Here is a 26,395-nt window from a genome sequence, read left to right on the forward strand (position 1 = left end):
CTTTATTGTTAGGCTAGGGAAAGCAGCAAGCAGAATAAGGGCAGAAATGACATCTTCTCTCTGCTTGCAGTGAGTGTGGTGGTTTGTCTGCCAGACATAGCAGGCAGAGTTAAGCAGAAAGAGAGGGACTCCTGCTTGTCAAAGCCACTCGCTGCAGGAAATTTCCTGCCCAGTGCTCCATCCTTGGTGGGACCCACTGTACTTTTCAATCCTTCTTTCATGCTAGAATATGGAGAGAGGCTTGCCACACAGTACCTGTGGTGTGTGTTCCTTTTCACCAGGCTTTGAAGGATCTGGAAAGGGAGGTCACCCATTACTTGTAGCTCCTTTATTGTTTGTGTTGAAGTAGCACTAGAAACTACAGCTGGGTGAGCAGGAGGAATGTATGTATTGTATGCTTGGTGGTGCAAATTTTTGCATCTGGAAGTCCTTCTTTCCAGATGAGAAATATCATATCTGCCCATACCATGGGACAAATTCAAGGGAAAGCTGCTTATCTGAGAAAGAGTTTTATTTCATCTTTTATGATCTTTAGGCATTAGCTGATCATTAGATCATGTCCAGTACTTACATTTGCTCCTAGATTGTACTGCAGCTGTGCTTAAAGTGAAGGCTGGCCTGAGGCTTGGCTGACAGCATGTTCAGATACATTTCATCTAAACACCATTGTTTTCTATGGATCTGCAGTTCTAGGTTAAAATGCTAGTTTTAATTTATTCTAAAGAAATTAGCATTGTTATTGTTTAAACAGTGTTAATGTATTGAATAAACTTCTAAATGCCTTAACCAGATTTGACAGAAAGGGCAGAAAGTGCACAAGGACCTCAAAGTTAAGGTAATATAGAAATAGTAAAAATTACTGTGAGGAGTGAGAAAGAGAAGGAGATTTTACTAGTATTCTTATGGAGTGAAAGGTAGAAAACATGCACAAGAATAATTGTACTGGGTAGGACCAGTTTGTTTTTCTATATCCTGTTTCCAACTATGTCACAAACGCACATCCAGAAAAAACTATTGAAAGATTGGCAAGTACAATTTCTCCCAATACACTTCCAGTGTATGGACCCTTTGAGCTAGAGATGTCTCTATTTCGCTTCCCTGAATTTAGTCAGCATCTCTTAGAAGCCATGTAGAGTTCTAGCAACACAGCATTTCTATCATAACACCAGGGTCCTGATGCTCTTGAGGGCTAAAGATCAATTCATATGTAATAATTTTATTTGTTAGGATAGGACTTGTGTTTTGTCATGTGCATCACTTAAGTTGCCTACATGAAATCTCCACTGTCATTTTAGTGACAAGTCACTTATATTATAATGTCTTTCCATAATTCTTTGCGGTATGTCTGGTTCTCTGTTGTCCTTTATTACCCTGAATTACCCTTACCAGCTGCCTTCACTACTTCTGTGGTTTTGGCATAATTGATAATAAGCATATAACTAATAAAAAACTAAGTAATAAGTGTGTTGAGCAGTTCAGGTTCTTTATGGAATTCTGCTGCTAATGTCAATTCTTGCAGTAGATGGAGATTTCACTCCTGCCTTTGTCTGTGGGTGACCTGCTCATCATCCACTGCAGGACTGTCCTCTGGCTGCTTAACTTCCTTCAGAGCTTTAAGTGAAGGATTTTTTTTTGAAATATGAGTGTATCTGACAGGTTACCCTTGTTGACATGTTTGTGAATCTCTCAAAAAACAGCAATAATCTTAGAAGGATTAGCTTTTAAAAAAGTCTTACTGGCTTTTTTTCCTGAAACATCCTGTATTTATGCAGGTGCCTGCTCATTCTGTTCTTTGTTATAATTTCTATTAATTTATCGGTTGACATCAGTTTTACACTATGTGAGTGTAGAGTTCCCCTGGGATCCTTTTGCAAACTGGTGCCAGATTTTGCGCTTTCCAATAATCAGATACTGAGACAGTTGTCTGCTAGTATGCAACAGTTTATCCATTTCAACCTTGAGTTCCTGTTAGGCCCCTTGGATAAACAACTTGTGGTGACTTCATACTGTGTGTATTGTCCACTTTTCCAAATAAGTTTGGGGTAATAAAGTTTCCTCACAATCGTCCTCTTTGTAGAGTTTTCTAACTGTCCTTCATTTCTTCCACAAGGATTCCAAGAATTAGTTTGACTTCTCTGCAGTGGCATTATCATTTTAGAGAGTTCTTTAAATACTCTAGTCATCTCTAGGCCACCCAGAGTTTCTGGGAGTCTTTCCATTTCTGAAAAGTAACTAGCATCTGCTCTGCCCACTAACCAGCAAGCCAGCGTAGTCCCATGGGGCAGCATGTACCTAGTTGTGCAGTGGGCGAGGCATACACCATATCCTGCCCAACTGACAGGAAATCAGTGGATGTGGAAGGAACCAAGTGTATGGTAGGACAGACCAGAGAGAGGTAGCAGAGTGAGGGTTGTTGGAGAGGTGAACAAAGGGAACATGGAAGAGACCTGAGAATCATGAGGGAGTGGGTACAATCATGTAGGGACAATCTCAAGTGTTTTGAGAAAATGGAGGTGCTGGGGAACTGCTGGATTTTAGTCGATTTGACAGGATATGCTGACAAGCCGTGGCTAGCGTGGTAGAGAGGAATGAAAGGAGACATACACGAGTGTAAACCACAAGCCATTAAAGCTAATGAAGCCTGGATTTTTTCCTGTTTTTTGTAAAGCAGCATGTCTTAATGAGATACTCTCTTCTTCTGTACCATTTTGTATTTCGCTTCCTGCTGTCACCATCTTATTCACTTTCATTCCTGTTTTTCTAGTTTTTCTCGAATACAATTCTTTCATTATTTATTCATTATTCATAAAAATGGTACTTGGCATTATTCACCTTCAAAGCTCTTTGCAAGCCTGCTGTGTTTGAGCCAAGATCAGTGGTTAAGACAGAATTATAAAAAATGCCTTGCTGATGTGGTTTGGATTAATTAGCTTATTTTTGGTTGCATTTTTGGCTAGTATCCTAGGTTGTCATAGATGGATTTTCTTGAAAATGCATCTTGAAAAAGCATCTATTAGAACAGTAGCATGTATCTAAATTATAAACATGTAAGATATACTGAATGTTTTCAGCTCCCTTTCGATTATGTTTGAGTGTGGAATGCCACATGTCATGCAGAGCTTAACTATATGAAAATATTATCGATGGTCATCACTGTAGTACCAGGTAGGTCTTCTGGATATAGAAAGGAGAAGGAAATGATTCACCTCCTGAAGAGCACATGGTCTAAGGATTGTGGGTTGTTTTTGTTAGGGTCCTGAGGGCACTGACCGGACTCCCCCCACCCTGCCCACTGCCCAGGACCCCACTGTAGGTTCCAGGGACTGTTAGTTCCTGCCCCAGTGATGCTGTACTGATGATGCATCCTGCATCATCCTGATGCTACATCTGCACAACCCTTCCTGGCCCAGCCGTGGACCCTGATAAGCTAGGCTCACCTGCAGTCCCGTGTCCAGCCTGTCTTTGGCTGGAGGTGCCCAATTCCCAGGGCTGGGTCTGTGCCCTGGCTTGCCCTGCTGCTCCAGGACAGCCTCCTGCTACTGGCCTCCAGCCCACAGGGAGCAGCCGGCCCTTGGGGCACCTGGACACTTTCTCTCTCCCCTTCCCTTATTAACTTTTCTCTAAGCAATTAACTTTTCTCTAAGCAGTCACTATTCAAACTTAACAAAGCTGTATTTTTTCACTGGAGACTTCTTAATTGCCAAGACTTTGCCAATTAAACCATTACAGAAATTATTGTGGTGATAATTTTCTTTTGTAAAGTCTTTGGTTCGTATCCTTTTTTCTTGTTTCATAAATGAGGCTACAGTTCGGGGTGTGTCAAAATAAACATTAATCTTATTTCAAAAACTATAAACCCTAGAAAGTAGATATTTTTCAAATAAAAGGATGCAGTATTATTTCAGAAATACTAAGAAAGGTTAAAGAGAGAGAGAGTCTGATTTTTAATGTAGTTTTAAGCCACAGAAACACTGCGTAACATAACAGTAATACCACATTACTCATTTTTTTCATTATGAGCAATATCAGTTTTCAGCGGGTAACAGTTGTGCAGGGCCTTGTCATCAACCTCCAACATCAAAGATTCCCCACCATGTTCTCACTGTCAGCACAGATTTATATCTGATCTGAATGGAATCTAGTAACTGTGAAGCAACCCCAGAAGTCACAGTAACAACTTTTCAGTGTCCAAAATGATGCTTCAGTTGCAGCTCAATGGACCAAAGCTATGCAACCTGCTGGACTAAAAGCAAACACTAGCCTTGTCCAAAATCTCTGGGGCATAGCGTGGTTATCAGTAACCATATGCTTTGAGCAATGACTGGTGGAGTGGTGCAACATGATATTTTGTTGCTGCTTGTCAGTTTGGAAAGGCAGCACAAAAAAATTCACGAAGCAGTTCAGGTTGGTTATCTCTAGACTCTTAAAGATGTCCAAGGAGTAAGGGAAATACTAAGGGTAAGAACTTAACTGGAATGTAGGTTGTTTGGACATGTGACTGCAAAACTTCACTACTCACTTGTGACTCTAAAGTAAATTGATGTTTGCTTTGATAGCTTGGTAGTATGTGAGTTGCAGCAAGGCACTAGGAGATTATTCACACTGAATCGCTAGTCCCCATTTGGGTATATGAACTTTGTGGACCACTGCATGCCTGCAATGCGTTTGTCTGAGAAGCACAGTCCTCTTCCCATGCATATTTTCCTATTCATCTTATCAGACTGACTGAAAAGTCTTTCAAGGGCCCCTTCTAAAGTGTTCCTACATACTGATGGCATTTTATGTCTTTCCAAGTCATGTCCCATTCATAACTTCTCTTCCAGTGCATGTTTCATACATAAAAATAAACATTATGTAGTATATAATATGCTATCTAGGACTCTTTTCCAGAATTCTTTTGTTTGTATCTGATGCATACTGGAATTCTTTGCAGATGGAGTCTGGAACTCTAGAGGCGTAGCTTTTTTACTTGCTGGTTATATCAGTTGTAGTTGGCCTGGTAACAGCAGATGCTGCAACTACATCAGCAGTTCATCCATAGGAACTGATAAAACCAATGCAGTGTTCATAAAAGTGGAATCCCTGGCATTCTAAACTTTTATACCACAGCAGCCTGTGTGCAAATGAGCACTGAGAGCATGTGGTGCCAGGGTCACAGGCAACATCAGTATTCCCAGAAGGTATGCATTTCTGGTGTCTTAACTGGCAATAAAACTAGACAGAGCAGTTGGACATTAACTGACAGTTCTTTCTGGAGTTTTTAGAAATCAAGTAAGATGGTTATATGCATTTTCTCACTTTTCTTGAAACATTAAAATATATTCATAATGCAGATAAAGAAGCTACATTCTTGTACACATGTTAGACTGAAGCAAGGGAAGAATGGAACCAAATGAATTTGTAACAGTGATGAAGATCGTAGGTTATTAGTTCTGGAATCCAGGAGGGAATGGAATTTAGTTGTCCTGGCTGACAACAGATAAAAGCATTCCAGAGTCTGAAGAGAGCAAAAAGAGGCTTTTGGAACAGAAACTATCTGACAACATCTAAAAACATACTGTTATCAGATTATGTAACATATTTATTATTTATTATAAATATCCAGCTTTGTAGTTGCCTGTATACATGTGTGCAGTTACTAAAGTAATGAGGACTGTGCACAGATTTCCAAATATGGGAGTTGGGCCCGTATTAAAATGTTTCTCTAACACTCTGCAGCTTTGGGAGGATTCTTTGGGCTGATGCTCCTTTTGGGGTGTATGTAAATGGAGTGATACTGAGAAAAATTACTGTTCCTGAACTCTGCGGGTGATTAAGCCTTACAACAAACAGTCCCTGCAGATTTTCCTCTCTGCGAAAGGAATAAAGAATGCTAGTTCTGTAGGAGGGATACTGGAATATTTATCGGGGGGGGGGTAGGGGGGTGTGCGCTCACACACACGTGTGTATCGAGGAAGGGCTTTCTATCCTAATTGCCTTCCAGTAATCTGACTTTCAAATGCTCTTCCTTTGGATTTTTATCTACATGTTTCCTTCTCCCTTATGCTGACTGAAAGGTCCCTTGTTTCCAAGGTGAGATAATACTGTTCCTAAATCAGTCAGTTGATACAGAAGAATAAGATTGTAGAGAAAAAAAGTGTAGAGGTAGCATATTTTATTCTTTTGAGAGTAAAAGAGAAGGGTTTACAGAGGGAGAAATTAGATGTCTGAAAGAAAAACTTGGGAAAATAAAATGCCTTGCTGAAAGTTGAAACTCTGTTGTTGGGATTACTCCCAGAAAGGCAAATGGGAATGCAAAAGATAAATACTGAACTCAATATCTGGAATGAAAGAATGGAAAAGGGGTTTGGCACGAGGTCAGGGAGATGTTGACTTGGCCAAGAGAAGGTATGTAGAAGCGGCTGTAACCTGGGTAGTGCCATTGAGTGAGTGGTGAAGGCAAACAGAGTTAGTCTGAACCAGAGGTATTAGAAAGAATTGCACAGAACTTGTGTGAAGAAAACTAAATAGCATGGGCTAGGAAGAAAGTGTTTCACATTAGAGCAATGTAGATAATAATTTGGGGTGACTCTGCAGCAAGATAGTTGTAAGTAATGGTAAATGCATAGATATGATTGGCTAATATCTCTGCCTATTACTCTGCCAGTAGCAGGGAATTATTCTTTAAAAGAGGGTGAAGAAAAGAAACAAGACTGTAATTTGGAAATACAGTCAGGCAGCGAGTATGTGTAGAAAATCATTAAACCTGTCTAAATGACAAGGGAGGATTCACCTATGCATCTCGCCTGAGTTGGATTCACTGGATGATTTATTAGACTAGCTCCTATTTCTAGCAGAGACTTGGATGTCTTGTGTAAAAGCAGTTATCAGTTAACAGAAGTGAAAATTATGCTCTTAAATTGAGGAGCTTTCTCCTGAGTGCCATCCTTTTCTGTAGACCATGGAAAGTGACCTGTGTGGGTGGAAATTGCTTGCTGATCAGGGTTCATATTCCTGCCGTGGTGAAATCTCCACTTCTAGGATATTCCTTCGCTCCTGCAGAAAACCCTTATGATGGCACTTACTAGCTGGGGTGATCATCAGAAAATAGCTTACGTGAGGGTACCAGGGGGACAACAGGAAGGAATGGACACAGAGCATGAGCAGGGAAATGTAGAGTATGGGAGTGTGGGGTTCTGTGTTCAAGTGAACAGGGACCTAGACCAGGGGGTTATGTAAATTTGGTGGGATACAGTGTGTATGGAAGTGAATTATATTACCTCACAATAATTTTTTACCTTTTGTTTCTCTGCCTGCTGCATCTTGCAAATATTCTTTTTTTTCTTCAGGATATTGCCATTCTTCCCACTAACCACCCATGTCCTACTGTGTGTAGATCCCATGAGCTGCAGTAGGCCTTTTTTTCCTGAAAATATGATATTTAATATATTTCTAAGACAATGTGTTTTGGTTGGTTGCGTTGCACTTGTAACTTCTTGTCTATATTGTTGTGGTTATTTCTCTTAATGTCAGTATCCATTCAGACTTTCTACATACAAAATTAATTAAGGGTGTAGCTAATGGTGGCCTTGGCATCATCATTGGACACAGTTGGGTAAAGGGAAAAAGGGTCCATGTATGGAATTTTGTTGCAGTAAAAAGTGTTCCAGGGCTTTCCTTTCTGCTTCTTTTATTTCTCCTAAGTATTGGGCTTGGAGCCAAGGATTTGGGATTAAGTGGCTCTATTGATCTGGTGTGTAGTGACAGTGCTCATAGTCCCTGAAGTAATGATTTGCCTTTGCTGCCTTGCTGAGAGGAAGATGTTATCCTCTTTTAGATGGTTATTCAAAACTGCTGAGATTCTATGAATAGACAAAGAGTAGCAGTTAAGGGAGATTAAAAAGCTGGATGTGCTATATGTCTTCAGGAAGCTAATACTCCTGGATATTAGAGGCCTGATGTTTCTGATTTATTATTCTGTGCCACTTCTCATACTAGGAATACAGCACAGCAGGAACATTTCCATTTGGTTTTTTTCCTGTGTTGCTAGCTCTGTCTGATATGTCTGTGGGTTTTTTATTTACAGGGCCACCGTATGAAACGGCAGGTTGATGTCTGGGGGAGCTGGGGTGAATGGAGCAAGTGCAGTCGGAGCTGTGGCGGTGGAGTCAGCTTTCGGCAGCGGCACTGCTATTCCCAAAGGTGAGGGCTAACCTCCTTTTTTGATTCTTTAAATGTATTTTTCTGTTACTGAGCTCCTGCAGTTATGTTCCAATATACATCCAGAACAAAAATGACCTAGTGTTTGATCCCAGGGGAATGAGACCCCTTTGAGATGAACCTCACTTTTAGTCTTATATGATATGATATGATATGGCCAGTCTTCGCGAGCGAAGATTTGGGAAAGGTCATTAACCCTTCGAGCCTGGGCAGTGGATTTTTTAGGTGAGACACAGCGTGCGCTGAACTGAGCCCACCCTTTAATCCTGAGGTTCATCTGCCGGGGCCAAGCAAGCTTGGACAGTGGCAGTGAGGGTCTCAGGACATTGGTTTGTTTAGAGTGACCTTCTCTTAGATGGATTGCCTTACAGGGCTGACGAGCTCCATCTGCCCGGGGGGCCGGGAATCAAACCCGGGTCACAGCAGTAAGAGTGCTGCACCCTAACCACTAGACCACCAGGGGCCCCAACTACTTTTTTGAATAGTGCCCTCTTCAACACGTCCTTGCTTTGGCTCCTCTGATAGAGCACAGCAGTTTCTCTGTTGATCCAAGGCTATGCAATCAGGTGATTGGCATGGCAGCAGCTGTTCATTGAGGTCTAGTGTGGCAAGCCCTGGGGCATGGAAAACAGTCCAGAGCAAGTTGGTTCCTCTCCTGAGAGCTGGTGACTGTGCCAGGATTTTCTCAGGCTCGTAAATCTCGGGAAGGTAAGTTGCCCCAGAGGAAAGGAAGAGCAGAGTTGGCTTAAGAAGTGTGCCACCTCACTGTTCCACCTCACTTGCAACTGGCTTAGCTGCATTCTAATGAGGATGGTGACTGGTATTGCACCTCTTGGGAATGATGCACCTTAGAGATCCTGTTGTGGATCAAAACAAAGAAAAGGGGAAAAAAAAGCCAGACTCTCAATAATATCTTAAAAACCAGCCTCTCTGTGTTTAGAGAAATGACAGGGGGGTTTGTAATAGAAGAATCCAGATTTGTGAAGAGCTGCTGCTTCCCACACAGAATAAAGAAGGATCTCTTTGAAAGTGGCCCATTATGGTATACACCTGCCAGAATCCCTGGAGGCCTGTCTCTCCATTTCAGGAATATTGAGGTATTAGACACTGGTTGACTTTCCAGATCAATTTCCTCCACAACTGTTACTCTCCATATTTCTCAGCCAGAGTCATTTGACTGGAATATGGGTGTTGCACACTTTCCATGGACATGTTTAGTCTTCTTACTAATGGGCCTAGTCTGCCTGTAAAAAGCAAGATAGATGATGTATATACCTCTTCTGAATTGGCCACTACCCTCCTGCTGCTCGTAACATGTTTCTCTCAAATATTTGCTGGTGGAGAATGGACTAAAAGCTCTGCTTCCGTTATTTAGTTGAAACATGACACCAAAGAGCTGTACTGCTATTGTTCATGGTCTGTGTCTCATTCATGCCAGAACACGAACCATAGCAGAAAACAGAACTAGAAGATACCAGCTTGCTTTAGTGGTGCAGAAGTGCATTTTAGTTATTTTGCTGTTTCAGGAGACTCTGTGAGGGTGATACGCTTGATGTGAAGGTGATTTGTAATGTCTGCCATGAGATGACTTTTTACATGTGTATTCTTCAGAGAACTTCATGTAATTTTTCTGACTTTCAGGACAGAAGGTCCTTCCAGTTGTGTTGGCCCGACACGAAGCTATCGGTCATGTAATGTTCAGGTATGTAATGTCATGTAATGTTCAGTTCTTTGTTTTTGTTTTTTCTTGCCTGTTGCTGCTTTTCCCCAGAAAAATGTAATTCTTGTTGAGAAATAATGTGTCATTATTAATTTCTGTTTCTCTGGCATCACTGGTGAATGCAGTTCATTTACAGTACCCCTTCAAAAGTATATTGAAATTATGCCCCTGATTTGATATGGGAGGAATAACAATAAAACCCAAATTTTTATTGCACACTCAATTTTCCTCCTTTTTATAAAGACCCAATACATTTTCTCCTCCAAACAGAGCTGCCCGGAAGGCTCCCGGGATTTTCGGGCAGAGCAGTGTGCTGCGTTTGATGGGACAGAATTCCAAGGAAAGAAGTACAAGTGGCTTCCGTATTATGGAGGTAATGATGAACACGTAGGGTTACATTTCATCCCTACTTATGAACAGTATGTTTTGAAGTGACCCTGATGTTTTTTACTGTAGCGACCTCACAGGATACTTTCTCAGTTGGAGTGTGGGGCAGGGGGTGGCATGGAAAAAATCTTTTTGCCAGCAGCAAGGCATTGCTGTCACAAAGGCACTGGATGCATGGGCCAGGAGGCAGCATTGCAGCAATATATACTTGTCTCTTGTAACAGCCATTCTTTCAGAAACATTGCTAAAGAAATCTGGAACTGCTTGCAGTATGTTCTGAAGTATTAGAGGAGCAGAAGTTCTGCTGTATTTTCCAATATTGGCAAAAGAATATTAGTAGGGCACAGAAGAAACAAATGCATATAATTAATGAGTGCTTCAGAAAATATGACATCTCTTCAATTGCTTTCTTGAGGAACTAACTCAGAAGGCGGGTGTGAGAACCAGGGGGTCCTTGCTCTGAGCTTTGATATGCCATCATTCACAGTTTGTTAACAAATTATGAGGGATTTTAAGATGGATTTAAAGGAGGGTTTTGTTGGTTGTTAAGTTAACAGTTCTGTATCAGCACTTGTTCTCATTCTAGAAAGCCTTGTACTCCAGGGGAGCATAAGAACAATCTTACTAAGAGTAACCAAATATCTGCCTGAACCCATGTCCCCTGAGGAAATGGTTGCATACAGTGGGACTTTACCAGGGTATTTTTGCAGCCTCCAGCGGTTTGTGACCCAGAAATTTGTTCAGTATCTGCCACTTTATATCAGTCCACCCCTCTGTTTCTGCTCCTGTGATCTAAAACTAGGCTTCTGATGTGTTATCAAGCTATAATATAATGTTTGTTTTTTGTCTCCTGCCAGCACCCAATAAGTGTGAGTTAAACTGTATTCCCAAGGGAGAGAACTTCTACTACAGGCACAAGGAAACTGTGGTTGATGGGACTACCTGTGAACCTGGCAAACGGGACATCTGTGTAGAGGGAGTTTGTCAGGTTAGTCATCTTGCTGCTTCCTTCATTCATCATTGGGTCTGTCAGTCTTTCTGTTGCTTCCCTTTGTTCTACTTGACCTTTCATAATAGCATGAGAAAAGGTGAATCATTCAGCTTTCAAGGTACTGAGGAGCATGTGGACAGCATTTATCTGTCTCTGGATGTGAAATAGTAGATATCAGCCCTGTCCTTTCTCTGTCAATTCTTTCTCTGCCCTATCTTGACTTCACAGACTTCATACATTCAGGCTTTCTTATTAGATCTGTCCAACATTTGGCCATTTTTTTATTTTCTCTGTCATTATGGTTTGTTCATATTAATGCTCCTGTGCTCTGACAGGCTGTTGGCTGTGATAATATGCTGGAATCTGACAAGAAGGAGGACAAGTGCCTGCAGTGTGGAGGAGATGGCAGCACCTGCTATGGTGTGAAGGGCACTTTTGATGTAACCAGCCTCCCCAAAGGTACAGATGATCCTAGGTGGTTTGGGCAGGTGAGAAGGAGAGATTTAAACTGAAAGTCAACTGCTACAAGGGCTGGTGGGGACGCCTGTTCATGTGATAGTTGTAGGCATGCTTGGATGTTCACTTGAAATGTCTGTATGTTGTGTGGCCTTAGCATCAGAAAATGTACTGATGGCCTTATCCTGGGAATCATGTCCTTAATCTCTGTACACACGGAAGCTCTTGCCGTGATGCTGGTGTCTTTCCCTGCTCCCTCTCAAGCAGGTGCTATAAATGTACCATAAGAACACAGCTATATACTGCCTTTGTAAGACTGTCTAGTATCTTGAGAACCCCACCAGGATTAGTGCAAGGCTAGAAATGGGACTGCATCTGCTGCATTTGGCCAATTTTGAAAGATTTCAAGATAACAAGTACATTTGTGGTCACATCTCTCTGTGTTGAACTCCAATATGATGCTTGCCGACATTCCAAAGATTTTAAAATCTAAAACAGAATATGCACTGACCCCTGTGCTTACTTTTCTGAGGAATTTTTTACACACATGACCTGTGGATAATGTAGGGTGAAACTACCCAGAATGCAGTCAAAATGACAGTGGAAATGCTTCAAGCCACCTGCAAAAAGCTCATGCTTTCCAGGCACCAACGAAACTGTGAGCATCTTTGGCATAGAAGAGTGGTTGTGTGGCATCCACAGACAGATATTGAATAATTCCCTTTTTTTTTTTTCAGGTTACAATCAAATCTTTATCATCCCTATGGGAGCCACAAGTATCCAAGTTAAGGAGGTTATGCCCAGCAGGAACTTTCTAGGTAAGACTTACGTCAGAATCTGTGTCAGTCCGTTTGGATTCCAGCCATTATATTAAAATCTGGTTTTGAGGTATGGACTTTGGGATGTTTGTCTCGAGGGCATGATATGGCAGAGGGGAAAACTCTCTGGACATCAGGATCTGAATATTGAGTAATCTTGAACTGTTACTGAAGCACAACTCAGAGCTTCACATTTATCTCTTTAATGTCCTGTGGAGATCTTGCTGTTAAGTGGGGAATAAAAATACCAACACTGAGACTTCCTGCCTGGAAACTTACAAGGAGTCTAGTTGATATAACAAAATTTCGCTATGAGTTCTGTTGTTTGGTGAATGTAAACCCTAACTACTTCTGCCATCCAAAAGTTTGGAGTGGGATTCTTTTCTCCATAGATTTCTTTTGGGCATTTGTACAACCTCAGGTTCTGGTCATGTGAGGGCAAAAAGGAGAGAGAAATGTCCTCGCCTAGCTTTCTGGACAGGGCTAAGGAAATTCCAGTGGAGAAAGCAAATACTCGTTTGCATTCTGACTCTTCCATCACCCAGTGCTTTGGACAAATCAGTCTGGTGATGTTTTCCTTTGTAGAAAACTGGATGCAGCACCCATCTTTGTTTTTTTGAAGAGAATAACTGATGAACTAGTTAGTGGTGTAGAGGCAGTGGGATTTGAATCCCACATCTTAACGGCAAGCAGGACAAAGACTGTACCCTAGCACAGTGGGGAATGCAGAGGCCGGGCAGGAACATGCTGGAGGCATTTGTCTGTTCAGCAAAAAAGTGCTTGGTCTGCAGCAAAGCTGGCAAGAACCACTGTCTGAATGTGGAGCAGCTTCTGGCAAGAGAGCCATATGGGAGGACAGCATTGTTGGTGGACGATGGTCACCTTCATTTGCTTGTGACACAGGGTTGAGTGAAAGCATGAGCCTCCCGGTGGAATTCTTATGATCCTCTCTCTCTGGGGTGTGGGTTTGCCCAGCTGTTAAGAACGTGCGAGGGGAGTATTACCTGAACGGGCACTGGACAATCGACTTCAGCCGGGCGCTGCAGGTGGCCAGCACGGTTCTGCACTACGACCGGGGCTTGGAGGGTGATCTGGCCCCAGAGCTCCTCCATGCCCGTGGTCCCACCACAGAACCCCTCATCATTGAGGTAAGCAGCTGTGCCTGCTCCCTGCTGATGCTCTGCTCTCTTCGCATAGCAGCGCTCGATTTGTGCAGTGGAAGTGCACTGGTGGATACCACGTGGGAAAAACTGATGAAGTGATGGGGCTCCTGGGAATCTTACAAGGCTGTAGGCCCTCAAGCTAGACCAAGGTGGTCTTCTTTCAGAAACAGCACAAATTGCTGCTCTGGTTCTATTGCCCACAAATGAGCAAGGCAAGGCTCAGTGTTGGTTTCCTGCCTATTCCCCTAGACTCTGACTTTAAGGGGGGTGAGAGTCAGGACCAAGCAGTGTTGGGGCAGGGACAGGCTCCAGGACACTGCTTGTTAAACTGTGCTGTAGAGCAGGAAAGGTACTCACTGTTACAAGAGCAGCTGGATCTTCTGAAGCCAAGAGGGATGAAGACACTCTTCTCTGAAAAATAGTGCTCTCTAGAGTATGATAGAAGCCAAGAAGAAAATACAGTGCTTCTTGAATGGGAGGGGTGCAAGTCAGCTCAAACCCTCAGACATGGTGGAGAAATTCTGTGGAGAGGAAAAGTGTTATTCCCCTGACTTCCTCCCATGCTTTCACAGCTCATCAGCCAGGAGCCAAACACGGGGATACAGTACGAGTATTACCTGCCCCTGCAAGGACAGGCCACGAGTTACAGCTGGAGCTACAGTTCCTGGAGTGAATGCAGCTCTGAATGTGGAGGAGGTAAGAAGAGAGGACCTGGTCGCTGGCAGCTAGTGTGGAGTTTATATCCACACCCTGCAGACAGTGTGCTGCCCTCTGCAGCTGCTTCCCAGCAGTCTTCTGCTGGAAGGCAGCATAGGTATCTGCAGGGGACAGCTAAGGTTTTGTCAAGGGAGGGTCATGCATGGAGTCACAACAGGACTGTGCCCCATGCCTTGTCTTGTATTATTTTCCATGCCCTAGTCCTTAGACGTATTACTACAACCTGTTAAGAATCTCAATAGATAGCCTTTGTTTTGTTTTGCTTTGGCTCTTCGTGGTCTTTTCAACCACTTTAGAGGTCCTGTCCAAACTGATCTGACCTACATTACTAAATCACATCATTCTTCTTGACCACAGCCTGGAAGATTCCCTCTCTCCAGGAGGACTGTCAGACACTGGAGTGTCATGTCATGTTCAGTTTACAGATTGTTCCATGAACATTATGGATTTCAAGTTTAAAAGAAAAAACAAAAAAAAATCACCAATCAAACAAAAAAATCCCTCTCCAGCTGATTAGTATATGGAGTTCTTATCAGCCTATTCTGGGCTTCTGTGCTGATGGCCACTTCGGTAACTTTTGCCATATTTTGGCTGTAGGTGCTGAGACTGTATTTGCCTGGGCACTCATATCCTGTAGGAAGCATGAAGAGCTGCAAGTTTTATTCCCATATCCAGTCTTCACAAGACTGGCCTTTTAAGTCTAACAGAAGGACCTCCCCCTCCCAGTTCTTCAGCTGTATACTGCATGCATCTTGCGGGGTTCCTTCATGAGCAACATATGGGTATGGCACTTCCCTTGTGAGTCTCAATCCATAATATAACAGGAAAATTCCCTCAGCTACACAGAATTATATTGTTTCCCTTGCCCTTCCAGTGGATTCCTATACCGTGGGAAGGCATCATTTGTACATATTGTCAGAGACAAAGAACTACACCTGGTTCTTTTCCAAAATGGCTGGGACAGGCGCAGATTCTACACAAGTTTAGAAACTTGTCTTGCCTATCCTAATGCATTGTAAACCTAGTTCTGGGTAGCTTGTGTTGATCAGATATGCTCTTGCTTGTACTGTAGGTTTCCAATCCCGGCTGGTGTTTTGTACCATAGACAATGAAATTTATCCGGACTATATGTGCAGGAATAAACCACAACCAGACAATAACCGGACATGTGGTCATCAGGCTTGTCCCCAGACAAAACGGTACGATTTCTTTCCTTCTTCTGAACTCTGACTTCTTCCTGAGGTGCTTTGGAACTGAGAAAAGGAATGACATGCTCACTTCTACCCTCCAGCATGGTTCTCTCCAAAGAAGTGTTTCGCTTCTTAGAGAAAGCCCAAGACAAAGGATGGGGGTGATAGCACTGTGATGAGCATTTCTGTGTGCACAAGAAGAGGTCTTAATATATTCTGTGTTCATTTTATAGACTAAATTAAATCTGTTTTCCAAAGTATGGAAAGTCTTCTAGCCCACGTAGGAGATATGAAACAAATTCTCTGGGTTTTGTTTTCTTGAGCTGGAGCCTGCAAAGACACAGTAGAAGGTCAGAGCTGGTGTCATTTTAAGTAATTTCTGCATTCCCAGTGTCCTTGCTCTTGGAAGGGGATGAATCCTGGAGTTTTTTCATTCTCTAGCATTTTCAAACCCCTTCACTCAGCCATTTCCACCTTGTCCCTTGTTGGCATAGCCTTACAGTTGGCTTCACTTGGCTCTTACGTGGGCATCCAGAGCTATAACCAGAGCCTTAGCTGTGGATCTCTCTGTGTATCTGGTGGGTGCAGCGGAGGCCTCTGAGAGCGCTTGTGTGTGTGAGAGGGCACCTTGGAGCATTTCTGAATACATTAATATGTTAACCTGTAGTTACTTGTTTTAAGTTCTTTAAATCCTTTGTTCTGTGTATAAAGGACTTCTTACATCTATCTGCCGCAAGCCTGGAGTCAGAGTGGAGCACGGAGCTCTCAGATGAAGAGGTAACGAGGAGAAGGAAGTTACAGAAAGCACAGGAAGGCAGCTGCTCTCTTCTGCTCTCCACTTAATTGCCCAATGAATCCATGGGGGCTTTCCTCTTTGGCACTGGTGGTAGCAGTGGGTGTTGTTTCGCTTTTGATTCTTGCCAGTGAAAACGATGGTGGAGGGTGCTGGCTGGCAGCTTTGCTTAGGTGGTTGCACATGCCTCTGGTAACTTTATTCTTATGGGACTGAAAAGGGGACAAGTTCTTCATATCTGGCTGCTTATTCTGATAACTTGTTTTTTCTCTGGAATCAGAGTAAAGAGGTTCTGGAAGACTTTTTAAATTTATTTATCAAGACAAATAAAAGAACATAAATGAAAAGAGAGCATGATGGATTGAGCAATTGAAACATTGGCCAGGATGCTAGCATGCCATAGCAAAAGCTGCAGTTTCTTAAAAGCTCTTCTTTCTTTGGCATGGGCCCTATAGCAGGCAGAAAAGAGCCTATAAACTGTGATGAGTACCAGGATATGACAGATACAATAATGTACACTGAGATATGAGAAGTTAAAAGCGTCAAAAGCAAAACAGTTGTCTCCCAGCAAGCTGCTAATTTTTGCAATTTTTGCCCTCTGATAAGAGTCCCAGCCTTATGGTTGTTGACCTTGTCTTACAAAGAAAATTAAACAAGTGTCAGAGATGTCTCCACTTGCAATTGAAGGAAGCTGTAGGTGAGTGCATCTGATTGATACAGTGTTTCTAAAACTGTACATTTGCTTTACAGGAGGCAGAAAACAATTGGGGTGGGGTGTTATTACCATTGGAGCTTTTGAAAAATCTTAATCAATTAATTTGTTATAAGCCCTGCAACCACACCGCTGTGTGGCTTCTACTGGCTGTATTTGTTCCCTTTCCTATTTTATAGGAAAGGCCATTCAGTTTTGGGCTGATGTTTGCATCTTTAGCAATAAAGAAGGGCATCTATGGAGGTGAATGTGGCCGATTTTACTGTGGAGTTCCTGTTAGGATGTGAATGTGAATTGGCTGGCTGAAACTCAGTTTAGGTGTGGCAAGGGCCAGACTAGGGAAGTAGCTGGAATGCTAGGGAAGAAAACATGAACTGCCTTCACTCCCTGGCTGGGGCTTATCTGACTGCAAGGGGATATAGCAGCTGGCATACAGATCACCACGATGCTCCCCCTACACAACCAGCGCCTTTTGACTGCACAGCACACTGGAGTCAGGGATGAAACATCATATTGTCCCTGAAGCCACCTCATGTTAAGCTGCGCTCCCAGCTGCCTGGGCAGCTCTGAGACACTGAAGCAGCCACAGGCAGAGATTTTAGCATCCAAACAGATTGTTTGATGGACATTCCCCCTTCTACTAGCAAGGGTGTATCACTTCTACAGCAGCTTCAGCAATCAAATACAGGACAAAATCTATTTACATTTTTGGGGGCTTTTTTCTGTGTGTGCTGCTAGAGAATTTGAGCGATGGAGGAATAAACCAGCTTTCTACTGGCTCTCAGTGAAAAGTTAACAAGCACTTCTGAGAGTGTGTGGCATGGTTTGCAGGCAGAGTGAGGGCTTGCCTTGGTTTTACTGTTTCTGATAATGTATAGTTAGGCTGGTGTGGATTGCTTTTCTTTTAGTTGATGTGGATTGTTTTCTTTGTTTTTTTTCTTTATTTTTCTTTGATGTTTTATTCCAGGCATAACATTTTTGCAGATATCAGGAGACCAAAAGCCATGGAGAGAAATCTTCTCTTTTTGGGAGAGCTCTGCACTTCCAGAGAAACAAGTGTTTTGTAGCTTGGGATATGTCTATGGAGTGGCATTCATGCTCTGCATTGCCAATTAAGCTGAGTGGCACTTGGTCAAATGGGAACTCACTTCTGACTCTGTTCTGCAAAGGGACATTTTCCCTGTTTGATTTCTACAGGAATTTGGCACTGACCTCCTCTGTGCCTAGAGGGAGTTTAGCTGGGCTTACTTTTTTTTTTTTTTCTTGATTCTGTGACCTGCAGGTGGAAAACAGGAGAGTGGGGATCCTGCTCAGCTACCTGTGGTGGGGGCACCCAGACTCGCTCCGTTTACTGCGTGGCCTTCGACGGCCAGAGCTCTCAAGGGGTGGTGGATAATGCTGAGTGCATGGCCTTCGCCCAGCAGCCTCGCAGCAGCCAGCCCTGCAATGTGAGAGAGTGTGCCACCTGGAGCACGGGGCCCTGGTCAGAGGTGAGGGGGTATGGGTAACAGCCTCTTGGCACCTACTGCAGGAGGATGTACCAAAGCTTGGGGATAAAGAACCAGGCTTCTTTTCTGGGACTATAAAAAATGTGTGTCCCTGGACAGGTGGCGTGCAGAGGTATAGGACTTGTCCCTGCAGCCCTCCTATGCCCTCCTATGCACACGTCCCTGTTCCTCAAAACTGTGCGTGCCCCTGCGCCTCTGCACTTCTCATTGCATATTGTTTCTATTCTGGTCTGCCAATCCTTTCCCCACTGCTGTGTTTTTATCAAACCCACCAGACCCAGCACTGGCTGGGTTTCTGAGCCAGGCCTGGTGAAGGCAGAGAGTGGGCAGGAGAGCTGCTGTCCATCAGCTGAGGATGTGCAGTAACACTCCCTCCTCTGTAAAACAGGAGCTCCTGGCTCCTGCCTGTGCTGTTGATTTCCATATTGCTGCCTCAGCATTACAAGCCCAGGACAGCAGTACTTCAGTCACAAGAGTCGGTAAGCAAGGTACTCTTGTAACATTGGTGACCTGCTGTTTTCTGTGTGTCTGCACAGGGCTTCTCCAAACACAGCCACATGGTGCATTTTTTATGCCTGTGTGCATTTATATCTACGGCATTGGAAACAGTTCAAATTGTATGTGCTCAGTGAAGGCAGCCAGGTTTTTAGAAGGCATCTTATGTTCCAAGGGCTTAGAAAGTAAAGGGAGTATCTACTTAGTCCATAAAGCACTGGTGAATTTTCCTCTTTTAGAAGAAGGACATGCATGCTTGTAACATTTGACTTACAATCTTGTGGTGGTACTTTGAGTAGTGCAGCAGCACAAAATGCAACTTTGAGGCATGATAACCTAGACTGGGAAGTCCTTTTTTATATATTTTTTTTCCTTTTGTGAGATTCCAGGTGTGACTTTAGGATTGTGGAGTAAGAGCACTGTTTGGGGAAGTTCTTACAAACTGATTCCTAAGTGAGTCATTTTGGGGTTCTCAAAAGCGACTGTGTTACATGTACTCTCAGAGATAAAAGGTCAATCTAGTAAATGAATGGCTGAAACACAGCTGGGAAACTCATCTAAAGTAATTCAGACTGTATCCAAGTTAATCCTCTCTGTTAGAGAACTTGGTAATTCATGGAGAAGTAGGCTGGATTCCTGGAAACACCACTGTGAATTTAAGAGGGCATTGAAAATGTCACAAATCAGTTACCAGTATAGAAGCTGTGTCCCAGCTTCACATCGTAAAAATGGAGCACAAGGTCTTTAGGCAAAAGACATGAGCAGTATAAGAACCTAATCTTTTATCTTCTCTAGAATTCTTTACCGTGGCTGATTTTAATCAGGTGTAAATAATATGAGTTTCCAGATATTTTCTACCGTGTATTGTTCATATCCTATTGTTCATAGGCCAAAATCATCCAGTGACTTCCAGATCTCCCAGGCCCTATCCCATGCTCCCATGCCTTATTGTCTCTTCTGCAGCATAAACAACTATTCTGCTAACTCCCACCCCAGAAGATGATTTTAATGATAGCTGTTTTTTTAGGCAATCTCAAAATGGTGTTCTGCCCTAATATGAGGGAGAATGGCCCTGAATTGCAGGAGGAAACAAGGCGCATCTTTGTAATTTTTGGGTCCCCTTTCTGCAGTGTTCAGCCAGCTGCGGGGAAGGAGTCCAGACCCGGACCATCACCTGCAAGACACAGCAGGGCTCTCAGGCTCAGGACTTTGCTTGTCTAATGGAGCCAAAGCCATCGGCCACCCAGCCCTGCCTTAGGGAGAACTGCATCCAGGAAATTGGCTGGCACGTTGGAGACTGGGGTCTGGTGAGCACCGCACTTTCATGGTTCAGATATTCCTGATTATATTGTTGTGCTCCTCACAACAAGCTTTGATCCTTGCAGCCTGCACATTGGCTGAGGCTGGGAGCATGTACTGCCTCATTACCAGCCCCTTGGCTCACAGTCGCGTTGTAACTGGCACGGGTAATGCTCCAGTTAATCTGCCGCCTGCTTGGTATGCAGCTGCTACAAAAATAAATCCTTCTGAGGGGCGGATTATAGTTTCAGTGACAGTGGCAAAATGCAGCCAATAAACTGAAACAGTCCAGTCTTGCTGCTTATTCCGAGTTCTTTGCTCCATCTCTGTGATCAGGAGAAGAAGCTCTCTGGCCAAGTACGGCTTAGAGCTCCAGGCTTCAAGGCTGGAGCATTTGGTGATTGCCATTGCATTTGGTGGTATCGTTTAAAGTACATTTTTGTAATTATTCAGATAAACTGTGCTTCCAATGGATTAATCTTGTCTTTGTGGAGGAAGCCAGACTGTGTTCAACCTGGGAAAAGTGCCAGGGGGTGGAGATACAGGTAGATCCAGTGCATCAGGTGACTTCCAAACACGCTTTTTCATTTCTGTGCTAGCCAGACCAACTAGTTCTGAGTTAAAATGTGTTGCATCTGGTTATTCATGAGATGTAGGCCAAGTTTTAGTAACAGCTAAAGAAGTTGCATGTCTTTATCTGATTTTCCCCTCACTTTCTATTTTTTGGAAGGGCTCCTATCTGCCTCTGAATAAGAGAGAAATACTCTCCCAATGTTTGTGGAGCTTGCCATGAGCTGGGTGGGTTACACAAGTACATCATACTATCCCCTCCCCCGAGCCACTGCTCATTGCTCCCTCCTCATCCACAGTTTCCAGTGAGGTGAACTCCAGTTAGCTGCTTACAAGAAAGCCACCAGTTTGCTTTCCAGTTGTATATTGTTGCTCTTGAATGAATAGTTCAAAACTGACCCCCTCACAGCTGGTGGATCCCCAGAGAACTGAGGTGCCTTCAGGCTGAAATAATTCACTCAAGCTCCATGACATACCACTGTGGGTAACAGCAGCTCATCTGGATGTTACAGGCTGAGCATGGCTCAGGTAAAATGGTAAAATGGTTTAAAGTATGATTTTCTAATTGTTTAGATGAATCCAGCTGAAATATTGTTTGCTTTGTCTTGGTGGAGGAAGCTGTGCTCAGCCTGCAGCTATTCATGCAGCTGTTCCACACTTCTGGTCTGTGGGGTTTCTGCATTCAGCCTCTGCTGCCTGCTCACTGCCTTGTCTCTGTGCCCAAGTGTTCCAAGAGCTGCGATTCAGGCATCCGGACACGCCAAGTCATCTGTGCTGACGGTGACTCCAAATTCTACAGTCCTGAGATATGCAAAGCCATCCAGCCAGAGAAACCAGCCACCCTGGGTAGCTGCAACATGCAGCCCTGCTACCTGCCACAGCGTGAGTGGTATTGCTGCACACCAGCTTTTCCCAAGATGCTTTTTTTTAGGAATAGAAATTCACAGCTCTGCATCAGCTTATGTTCTCATCTTCTTGCCTGCCTGTCTCTATCCTGTGAGTTTGCCATGGTTATGTGCACAAAGCATCTTCGGAGTCCAAGTACCTGTGCTGTTTGAAATGTATGCAACAGGCTTGGGAACAAAACTGGTGTGTATTCATTCTGAATTCAGTATTCTGTGATGGCTCATCCAGTGTGTGCTGCAGACTGACCCCAGGACTCCCAGTCTAGAAGGATGGTAACCTGGGCAGGCTCAGTAGCTAAAAACTATAGCAAACTCTCATCCCTCATTGGACCAACTATAAAGAAGTCACAACTCCTCAGAATATTTTGCTTGCTGTCTGTGTCTAGTCTTCACATTAGAGCTCAAATGCTGACTTTTGTCTGCCTGCCCATTGTAGGTCACTTGTCCTGACAGTCCAATTGAATCCAATTGCTGCTGAGCAGCTGTTCCAGGAGAAGAGAAACATTTTCATCTACTTTCATCTCCTGCTGACTACTGGATGTATTTGCAATTATTAGAGAATAGGGCTGGACTAACTGCACTCATTTTGTGTATGTCTCTCTTTGCAGAGGTCCCCAGTATGCAGCACACTATGGGATATGATGTCACTCGCCAGTCCTTGCTGACACGTTACAACCCAAACGGCCGCGCCCCAGGTTTGGAAAAATTTTCTTAATTTGGGTTTTTGATGATGGGGGACTTGGAATAGGGTGTGGTAGGGGACAGGATCCTCCCTTTATTCATTTCTCTGATTCTTTTCATGGGCTTCTATAAATTCATGGATCCAGGGATAAAATATAGATTCTTTTACACCAACAGTGAACAGTATTTGAATATATCCATGCAGAAGACTCTGTATACAGCATATAGATCCTGAGTTCTGTCAGCATGACTTAGGTCGTGGCTGAGAGAAATGGTGCCCAAAGCAGATCGTAGGAAGAAGAAAGGATGATGTGAAGGGATCACAGTAACGACAGGTCCTTTTTCATGGGACAGCAGAAAGAATGGTCAGGGCAGTGAGCAAAGACCCTCAGGACAACCATATCTGGAAGGGCTGGCCAGAAGACACACATTCAGGTGATGCAGAAAAGCCTGCCACATAGCCTTGGGCAGGTGAGAGAGCAGAGATGAGGAAAACTGACCAGATTTTGATGCTCACCTGCATACTTTAATGAGTTCTCTCCCCAGATTCTGGTGATGAAAGGATGCTCCCTGGGAACACCATGATCCACAGTACCTCTGGGAATCACCACATTCCGTCCACCAAGGACCATGGCATGAATTTGTTTGCTGTTCGCTGGGAACCCCAGTCACGCTTATCGGGTTCCCGTCAGCTCGGCTTCTCTCAGGACCCCACTGCAGGGCCTGGCTCTCAGGACTGTCACCAGAGCCCACATGGCTGCTGTCCAGATGGGCACACTCCAGCTTCAGGCCCTTTGGGGAGAGGCTGCCCTTTCAGCACCTGTCACCAAAACAGGTAGTTGGAAGTAGATAGGCCTGAGCAGGGAGGCATTGCCTTTCCTGGGGGCTTCCTGAAATTTATAGCCTGTGCCTGTTGAGCTGGGCAGGTAAGGTATTACTGCAGCCCTTCTGTCAGTAGGTATGGGTGCTGCCCTGATGGAGTTTCAGCTGCCCAGGGTCCAAACAACATGGGATGCCCACAATATTACCGTGACATTCGAATGAGCCAAAATCATCCCACTGTGGCCACTCCAACAGTAAGTACAAAAGCTCTTTGCAATTTTGGAGTTCATCAGATACAAAAATTGAGATTTGACCCTGGTGACTCACTTGTGGGTTTCTGTTGGGCTTCATCTCTGCTAGTAATGCTGAAGAATCAATACTCCAGGCGTGGCATCAAGCCTTTTGGCCCGCCTCACTCCTGTTCAATCTGGAGCATCCAGATTTGATCTTCTATAAGCAGGGAACAGAGTGGGTGGTGGGGAGATGTCTGAGAAGAAGACCATCCTATGTAGAACTGATTGAATAATCCTGAATAATCCAATTTCTGTCAGTCATGAAATTGCCATCCAATTTCTAGGATAAAAAATGGGGAAAACATGGCCACTATTAATTGCCTTTGTTTGTCAACTCTGCAGATTAATTGAAGGCAGGGAGATAATCCCTCTCATACCTTGGGGTTCTTGTTGGAGCCAGCAGAAAAAACTGTCTGGCTGCTGGGCTGCTTAGGTTTGTCTTGCAGAGAAGTGAAGCCCTGGCTCCATGGCTGACAGCCAAGTTCCCCACCCCTTCCCAGCATGAAAGCCTCTATGAGGCAAACAAACAAATAGTGGTGCCTCTAACAGCTGGCCTTCTGCAGCTGACAGCTTGGACACGGTGCCTTGCATGTGGTTCTGTTCTCATGTAAGCATGATAAATTTTGGCTTTCAATTCCTGTCTCTAAGGCAAGCCAAGCCTTGTCCCAGCAGCATCCCTCGGGCGAGTGCCGCAGTTCCATGTACGGCTGCTGTTTTGACAATGTCGCTTCAGCTTCAGGTCCTCAAGGGGAAGGATGTCTCAATAGGCCCAACTACCGTAAGTGATGCTTTGGCTTCTTGGTTTAGAAACACAGAAAAGAGTCCAGGAGCACATGCAAGCTTCCTGTGTAGATGCTCTGCTCTCTGTAAAATGTAGTAAATTATCTCTTTGAAAATAAATTCTACCTGTTGGCTGGGGCAGCATAAAATTGGAGGGAGTGTAGAAAAGCAGCCAGAAGGTTCAGTTCTGTCAGCTACAGCAAAAATTCTGATCTTCTGCTGATAGTTGGACAGAAGTGTGTTTGTGTGTAGGACTACTGGGGAGCTGTTTGGCCCTGAGAAGAAACCCTGATGCAGCCTGGTGTGCCCCAAATTATTTTCCCAGGTTTAGGAGAAGTAGGGCCCCTCTGAGGAATCAGGGCCATTCTCAGCCTTCAAACAGCTCATGGGCAGGGGTGAAATGAGAGCTACATCAGGATGGAGGGATTGCTCAGGGTTGTGTGCATGCCTTTAGCCAGCAAAGTTCAATCAAGTGCCTGCTGTGCTATAAGGGTGCTAGAACTACTGGGCAAAAGCATCTCTGTTCCTTTAGTGCCCAGTTGTACCCTCTGCAGGCGCATTGCTCCTGCATTGCCTTGCCCTGTTGCTGCAGCAGACACATTGCTTTGTGGCCAATCCTGTGAGGCTGTCATGGGGAAGGGGGAAGCTCTCTGGATCCTCTCTGCTGAAACACAGCTTGGCAAAGGACCCCTCAGTCAGAGCCTTGCCTCCAGTGTTTGTCAGCATGTGACTCAGCGCAGTGCCGGGTTTGTAGACACATTGGGCTGTGCTCTTCTTTATAGCAATGTGGGGTGGGGAGGCGGGTTTTCTGTAATGCATGAGTTCACAACTGGGTCTAATCTTCTCACTTTGTGGGCTGGAAATGTGCAAATGGTAGCCAGGAAGAGGAAGCCCCAGAGGCAGCCTTGCAGTTGCACAATTCCCTAAAGAAGGCTGTGAAACATCTGTCTAGTATCTAGATTCAGAAATGTCTTTGAGGATGGTGGTTCTTCAGTCAGAGACAAAACTGACGCAAAAAGGAAAATGTGAGCTGCTGTCCAATTTCAAAGCAGAGCTGGCTGCAAAACCCAGGTGTCCTACTTTTCCACCTGCCCTCTGCCCACATCAGGTCATCTAGATAGTTGACTTGAAGCAGCTGGACCTTTGTGCTTTGTGACCCTCACATCTCCCTCTGTTGTGCTCCTTTTGGTAGCGTACCCTGTGATATGCCTGCTGCCCAGTGCTCATGGCCCCTGCACAAACTGGACCACTCACTGGTACTTTGTGAGTGTTGTTGGCAAGTGCAACCGATTTTGGTATGGTGGCTGTCATGGCAATAAAAACAGCTTTGCCTCGGAAGAGGAGTGCATGAGAGTGTGCCACAACTCTGTGGGGGTCAGTCGTCTGGAGCACCAGCCCTCTTCTGGCACAGGAGCCCTGCAGCGCCAGCAGGCTGGCTCCTCTCCTACAGGGGATGCTGAGGGTCAGCAGCAATCACCCACAAGACAGTCTGCAAGTCACAGCCAAGAAGGAAGAACCTATGGGGCTTCACACCCTACACGAGGCAGCCGCAGACAGGACAGCTGGAGAAGTGAGGTGCTGTCAGAGTCCTTGCCAAGGACTGGTATATTGGAGAGCCAGCGCTGGAACACACGGCAAAGCAGGTTGGACAACCTGAGCCAGCTGCACTTGCGGGAAACAGCAGTGCCTGGGCCCTCAGAGAGCCAGAGCAGCAGTGGCCAGCAGGTGCTGTCCCGTGAAGGCAAGCAGTGGCATAAGGCTTTTGGAGCAGGTGTTTCCATGACGGAGGGATTTGGGCACCAGGAGTCTGCAGACTTGTTCCCAGCACAGGCTCTGCACAGGTGATGATTTTTACCTCCACCCTTTTCTGCCAGCTGATTGTGAAGCATCAGTGCA

At 44.4% G+C, this 26,395-nt stretch overlaps 1 protein-coding gene across 5 annotated transcripts in view; it reads left to right on the top strand.

The window, feature by feature from the left end:
* Window positions 1-26,395, top strand: part of PAPLN (papilin, proteoglycan like sulfated glycoprotein) — a 56,870-nt gene that overhangs the window by 18,267 nt on the left and 12,208 nt on the right. For 2 of the 5 annotated variants that reach the window (XR_001873827.1, XM_017808791.1), the window contains 18 exons: window positions 8,066-8,181; window positions 9,841-9,901; window positions 10,190-10,292; window positions 11,164-11,294; window positions 11,633-11,756; window positions 12,491-12,571; window positions 13,547-13,719; window positions 14,307-14,430; window positions 15,524-15,650; window positions 16,353-16,418; window positions 18,429-18,636; window positions 20,280-20,456; window positions 21,744-21,900; window positions 22,532-22,618; window positions 23,151-23,439; window positions 23,560-23,680; window positions 24,368-24,497; window positions 25,692-26,340. Coding sequence is in view for 4 of the 5 variants with exons in the window: in XM_017808791.1 (XP_017664280.1) it covers window positions 8,066-8,181; window positions 9,841-9,901; window positions 10,190-10,292; window positions 11,164-11,294; window positions 11,633-11,756; window positions 12,491-12,571; window positions 13,547-13,719; window positions 14,307-14,430; window positions 15,524-15,650; window positions 16,353-16,418; window positions 18,429-18,636; window positions 20,280-20,456; window positions 21,744-21,900; window positions 22,532-22,618; window positions 23,151-23,439; window positions 23,560-23,680; window positions 24,368-24,497; window positions 25,692-26,340 (2,924 nt within the window). In the remaining variant the exon portion in view is untranslated. The remainder of the gene's footprint in view (window positions 1-8,065; window positions 8,182-9,840; window positions 9,902-10,189; window positions 10,293-11,163; window positions 11,295-11,632; window positions 11,757-12,490; window positions 12,572-13,546; window positions 13,720-14,306; window positions 14,431-15,523; window positions 15,651-16,352; window positions 16,419-18,428; window positions 18,637-20,279; window positions 20,457-21,743; window positions 21,901-22,531; window positions 22,619-23,150; window positions 23,440-23,559; window positions 23,681-24,367; window positions 24,498-25,691; window positions 26,341-26,395) is intronic. The other 3 variants (XM_017808796.1, XM_017808804.1, XM_017808819.1) reach the window with 3 other exon arrangements.

Source organism: Lepidothrix coronata, unplaced genomic scaffold (assembly GCF_001604755.1).
Source record: "Lepidothrix coronata isolate B3197 unplaced genomic scaffold, Lepidothrix_coronata-1.0 Scaffold1, whole genome shotgun sequence".
Lineage (NCBI taxonomy): Eukaryota > Metazoa > Chordata > Aves > Passeriformes > Pipridae > Lepidothrix > Lepidothrix coronata.